The sequence below is a fragment of the Aedes aegypti genome, chromosome 2, assembly GCF_002204515.2.
Source record: "Aedes aegypti strain LVP_AGWG chromosome 2, AaegL5.0 Primary Assembly, whole genome shotgun sequence".
NCBI lineage: Eukaryota > Metazoa > Arthropoda > Insecta > Diptera > Culicidae > Aedes > Aedes aegypti.
This window is the reverse complement of record NC_035108.1, coordinates 352,047,941-352,053,940: the sequence shown is the minus strand read 5'-3', so window position 1 is coordinate 352,053,940 and position 6,000 is coordinate 352,047,941. Positions and strand designations below refer to the sequence as shown.

At 44.9% G+C, this 6,000-nt stretch overlaps 1 protein-coding gene across 1 annotated transcript in view; it reads right to left on the bottom strand.

Moving 5' to 3' along the window:
* Nucleotides 1-531: 531 nt before the first annotated feature.
* LOC110676862 (collagen alpha-1(IV) chain) overlaps nucleotides 532-6,000 on the bottom strand; it is a 199,147-nt gene continuing 193,678 nt past the window's right edge. The window contains exons 5-8 of the mRNA XM_021846305.1: nucleotides 4,537-4,879; nucleotides 1,599-4,479; nucleotides 1,314-1,537; nucleotides 532-1,252 (exon numbers count right to left, since the gene is read on the bottom strand). Coding sequence (XP_021701997.1) covers nucleotides 1,078-1,252; nucleotides 1,314-1,537; nucleotides 1,599-4,479; nucleotides 4,537-4,879 — 3,623 coding nt within the window. The 3' untranslated portion in view covers nucleotides 532-1,077. The remainder of the gene's footprint in view (nucleotides 1,253-1,313; nucleotides 1,538-1,598; nucleotides 4,480-4,536; nucleotides 4,880-6,000) is intronic.

Genomic DNA, 6,000 nt, shown 5'->3' with positions numbered 1-6,000 from the left:
CCATTTTGATGAAAATGCAGATGGGACTGACTTACGATTCACGGTATACACTGAGAGTGTCTGTTAGTCTCAGGCAGTCATCTGTTTGATTCCTTGTGTAAGTGCAGTTGATCTGGCGATACTGGAATAGCAACCACGAAATAGCAACCACGGAATAGCAAGCTCAAGCTCAAGAATGGCGACGAAAAACGTTGTAGTTCTAAAAGGTTCAAATTCTATTTGTTGATTCCGGGAACACCCGGCATCAATTTGTGGATAAAATATGGACATAGAAGGAATGGTTCACTTCTGCAGGAGTTGACGTTGAAAGTATAAAATAATGTCACAAATTTATTTGATTAACAGATTTGTAGCCAATATTCTTAAGCCACGTTTCGATATTCCTGCAGGAATTTTGGTATAATCTGTTTCAAATTCCGTGGTCAATGAAAAACGATATATCCTAATGGACCCGAACAATTGTTCAGCTGTCGTGCAATTGTTCGGGTCCATTAGGATATATCGTTTGACTAGAAAAGACACACTTACATCTCAGTTTTTAACCTTTATTCGTAAAATTCACATTTACACATTGTATAGTTAACTAATTCTTGCGAAATAAATTCTCCAGAGAATCATCGGTAAGTTGAAGTCGTACACTGAAGAATGGTTACAAGTCACGTGGAAAACTAGCAGGTGCTATTCTTAACTTTTAAATACACTTTCGGCAGTTTGATAACAAAATTTACAAAATTGGAAACTATACTCTAAAAGGATTGACTTAAGCTTTGTAGCGAAGTAACTTATTCTGAAAACGTACTACTTTCCCTTATTTTTGGCATCGTATTAACCTAGCATAGTTCATTGTATTACGTAGCAAATGAAAATTTCGGGAGTTAAGGAGGATTCGGGAAGAGCTATTGGTTAGACTTTAGTTTTATAAATATCGCTGTTATGCTGGTAGTACACGTTTAACAAACCCATGGAATTCGATTTGCTGCAGTAGACGAACCAGAATGGCACATTTAACAGCACTAAATTCGTTGTGGAGAGCTATTCACCTTACACTACAACTAGTGACTAAACTGAGGGAAACTTCTAGCCTTGATGACGGCTTCGCGATCGGCCAGCTGGTTTCACTCGTCGTCTGGGCGGTTGCGGATAGTAAGGCTTGGGAACCGTTGCAATGTCCGGACGCCTCAAGGCAGAAGCTCCAATGAAACCTCCCGGAAGCACTCGCAAGAATCCGGCCTTACGACGGCAAACGATACACCTTTGAATAAAATAATAAATTTAAAAATATGTTGAGATCTAGAGTAATGGACATTTCGTACCTGCTAATCTTGCTGGTTTGGTCAGCCTTCAGCGTCTGCTGTTTCGGTTGGTTGAATTCTTCTCCGTTTTCAATGATCGTCAACCAGAACGATGTGATTCCGTCGTAGAAGTTGCATGTTCCATGGCCGTGACATTCAATAACCGGTTGTGCACGGAATTCCTCCAAGCATGATCCAGGAGAAGTCAAGTCCATACCAAAGCCTCCACTGTTATCAGTTGTATGCTGTAATACGTGGGGTAATTGTGTTTATTTGACATGATTTACAAAATCTTTTAGAACCTACCATCACATAACTGTAACCGATCCATAGTTCTTCCCAACCGCCTGGACAATCTGGAATAGCCATTGTTTGACTGTGGATTGCAATTACCCGTGTCGTTGTCTCACACACTGAACATCTCGAGATGTACCGTTCGACCTCGCGAGCTTTCATCGGTGCCATAGACATTGGCATAGGTTCAGGAGAAGCCAACCATATGCTGTCATCATTATTAGCTGCGTAGTTACACACATTGTTGATGTCACAGAACATGTACGGCATTGTACTGAACTTCCGCAAACACGAGCCAGCGGATCCCAAATCCTGTCCAACCGTTCTACTACTTCCGATAACACTGACAAGCGAATATCCATCCCACAATTTGGCCGTATTCAGTGGACACTCCGGAATATGTACCGATTGTGAATGTTTGGTAAATATGAAACCGCGACTCTTTGCTGGAGGCGGTGGCGGAGCAGGATCACCAATTTCACCTTTCAATCCTGGCAAACCATTCAAACCGTTGAGGCCTGGAGCTCCTTGCAATCCTCTTTCTCCCTTGAAACCCATTTGTCCTTCTTCACCGACGAGTCCTTGTTGCCCTTGTACTCCTTTAGAACCAACAAGACCTGGATATCCTGGAGGACCCATATCACCTTCATCACCAGCAGCTCCCTTATTACCTGGAACACCACGATCACCAGGTTGATTCGGTCTCCAGTTGTCAAGTACAATTGGATCTCCTCGTTCTCCTTTCATACCCTTGAGCCCTAGTCGTCCAAAGTATCCTTCCTCACCAATATCTCCCATTTCGCCCTTGATTCCTGGCAATCCACGAAGACCTGGACGTCCAACTGGGCCAACATCTCCAGGGAATCCTTGTGGTCCTGGCATGCCATCTAGACCAATCAACCCATCTTCACCTTGCTCTCCTTTGAATCCGCGAATGGAAAGTCCAATGCTTCCTGGTAGTCCCTTTTCACCTGGAGCTCCTATGGGACCTGGTTGACCCGGTAATCCAGGCAAACCATCGAAACCAGGGCCACCCTCGAACCCAATCTCACCTTTCCGTCCCTTGAACGAACCACTCACCATTCCCACCATTCCGGGTATACCAGGCAAACCATCATCTCCGTAATCTCCAGGAGCACCTTTACTTCCTTGAACTCCTACACGTCCTGGGAATCCATCGTAACCAGAATCTCCTTGATCTCCCTTTTCAGGAGGAGTAACCAACGATCCTCGGGGCCCTTTGAATCCTGGCTCACCTTGTTGTCCTTTAAGGCCATCCAAACCATTGCGACCAGCAAATCCAGGTTCACCTCGAGGGCCAGGATCACCTTTTTCACCTGGATATCCTGGGCGACCTTTGAGACCAGGGAAGCCTGGCATTCCTTCCAGTCCAGTGTATCCAGTTTCACCGCGATCTCCTTTTTCTGGTGTTTTGAAAAGCAGCTCTCCTGGCAATCCCGGAAAACCTTGTTCTCCTTCTAAACCTTGCAATCCAGGTAGACCAATTCTGCCAACATCTCCACGTTCGCCCTTTTCACCAACAAATCCAACATATCCCATTTCTCCTTCATCGCCTTGTTCTCCGCGGCTTCCGTGCAGTCCTCTGAGTCCTGGCAATCCCCGCGGGCCATCTTTACCTCGTCGGCCGGGTATTCCTGGGAATCCATCTCTACCTTTATCACCCTGAATACCCTTTTGCCCTAGATTACCCTCATCTCCTCGTTCGCCTTTCATGCCTGGTCTACCAGGTAGTCCGTTATACCCTGGAGCTCCTTTCGGGCCCTTCAAACCAGGATAACCATCGATCACCACACCAGCATCGCCTTCTTCGCCCTTCAATCCAGGTAAGCCTACAGCTCCGTCCAAGCCGGGTGGTCCATGTAAACCGTATGCACCAACATCTCCCTTCAAACCACTGAATGAGGGGGCGCCTTTGAGTCCTCGTACACCTGGCAATCCTAAATCACCACGTTCACCTTTGGTTCCATTTCGGCCAGGCCTACCGGAGTATCCAATGCTGCCATCGTCGCCAAATTCTCCTTTTTCTCCCCTCAAGCCCGGATAACCTCTACGACCGGTAATGCCAGGATTACCTTGATCTCCAATTTCCCCTCGCTCGCCTTGGAGACCTTCTTCACCCATATAACCGTGAATTCCTCGTAGACCTGGGTCGCCAGGTAGTCCGTCATCTCCGGAGAAGCCCGGTAATCCATCGCGACCGGTATCACCAACTTCTCCCTTAGGTCCCTGAGGGCCTTCAATTCCAGGTTCACCACGTTCTCCTTTATCGCCATATGGGGCAGAGCTTCCAGGTATACCAGGGGCTCCAGGAGCTCCTCTATCTCCATAAATCACATCTCCCACCATACCCTTATTTCCAGGTAAACCAATACGGCCAAATATTCCATCATCTCCTTTTTCTCCTTTAGGGCCAACAATGCCGGGTGATCCGCGGTATCCGTCTGGTCCTTTGAAACCTTTGTCACCAAATTCTCCGAAGTAGCCAGCCTCACCTTCTTCACCCATTTCACCGAACAAGACCGCTCTTCCTGGATCACCACGTTGTCCCTTCAATCCAGGCAGGCCAGCAGGACCATCAACACCAGGAATACCAGGGTTTCCTTCCTCTCCTTGAAAACCATGATCGCCAGGCATACCGAAGTAGCCTTTGTATCCAGTTGGTCCTTGAATGCTATCGCCCTGCAAACCAGGCCTACCATCGAAACCACGATCACCCTCATCTCCAATTTCTCCTCGGTAGCCCTTCTCGCCTTTAGGACCTTGATCTCCTACTTCTCCGCGGATTCCTTTATCGCCAGCTTCAGAGAAGAACTCTGCTTCATCTCCAGGTTCTCCACGATTACCTTGATCTCCTTGTTCACCTTTCACTCCTCTGTAAGATAAAACTCGACTGTGTATATCATAATTTCTTCATATATGTTTTCCATACCTATCTCCATGTGCTCCAGGCGTTCCCCTCAGAGACCACAGGGTGTACTCGTTGAATACAGCGTCTCTACCATGGACACCGTCACGTCCGGGTATACCAGGCTCGCCGTCACGCCCTCTGAATCCGGGATTGCCGTCGTCACCAAGCTCACCCGGCTCGCCAGGTCCACCCATAAATCCGGGATAACCGTGCAGCCCGATGTCGCCCTTTTCTCCCTGCTCACCTCGCACGCCCTTGTCACCTTTGTCGCCGTAGATTTTGACCACACTTCCCACCGTATGGATCAGACCTTTTTGACCCTTGGCACCGGGCCATCCCGGTTCGCCGTCATCACCCTGTATTCCTAGAGAAAGTGGCCAAGTTTGAAAAAATAATAATTGAACATCATGTATAACTACAGTCTTTGGTGTTAGTTATTTAGCATTACTAAACGATTAAGCTTCCGACTTGAGCCAAATGCTCAAGACAACAGATACAATTCTATATAAATTTACGAACTAGATCGGGGGTTCGTAAGTTGAACCAGTGCGTAAAATGAGGGAGCTTAGTTCGAAAAACGAGGTTTTTCCTTTTGAGGTTTCCTTGTAAGAACTTAATTTTTTATTTTATTTTAGTATCCCTAACAGTGGCGTAGCTAGGGTTCTCGGGGCCCGGTGCGGAGTCCAATTCGGGGGCCCTTCCAAATAGGGATATTTGCCAATTGACTGATAAATTATTCGAAATAATAATATACTTTTAATCAACATTAAAAGTTAGGTTTGAAAATATTGGACCTCGTGTTCATCTATTGTTGAAATGGTTTTTAATTTTTATTTAATATTCAGGGCTTTAAAAAAAAACGAACTTTAGAGACCTCATGCCAGAAAAATGAAACCAAAGTGAGACTGAACAGGAACCACATTTTGATAAGGATTCCTCAAGCAATCCGACCAGACAACTCTCAGAGCGTCTTTCTGTAAGTTGTTGTGGGATGTATTGATTTTCTTTAGAAATTCCATCAGAATGTAATTCAGATACCGTAAAATGGGATGGGAATTTAAGGAATTGAACTTCTCAATCAAGTTCAACAAGTCACAGAAATGCTAAATGTCGATATATCAGTAATCAGAAATGCTTGATTTGTTCGGAGGATTGTGAGCTGCATTATCTGATAGAGATCATTTATTAATATAAATTATGGTGGATTCTAGATTTTATGGGCTCAATACATTTATCTACAAAAATATAAAACAGTATCGTGAAAAATATGTGAGTAACTAAGAAGATATGTATATTCAATTGAGATCATACCACAGATAAACACTTTTGAAAATTTCATCCAGTTTTCCACTCTAAATTATTTTAATGCAAAAAGTTGCTTTTTGAAAATTAGTGGGGTGTTAAGGGATTTTTACTCTACCTTTTCTTAGTTTCTTAACTCATTTGATTCATGCCGTAACTTTATCAATATACTTTTGGCTTGCT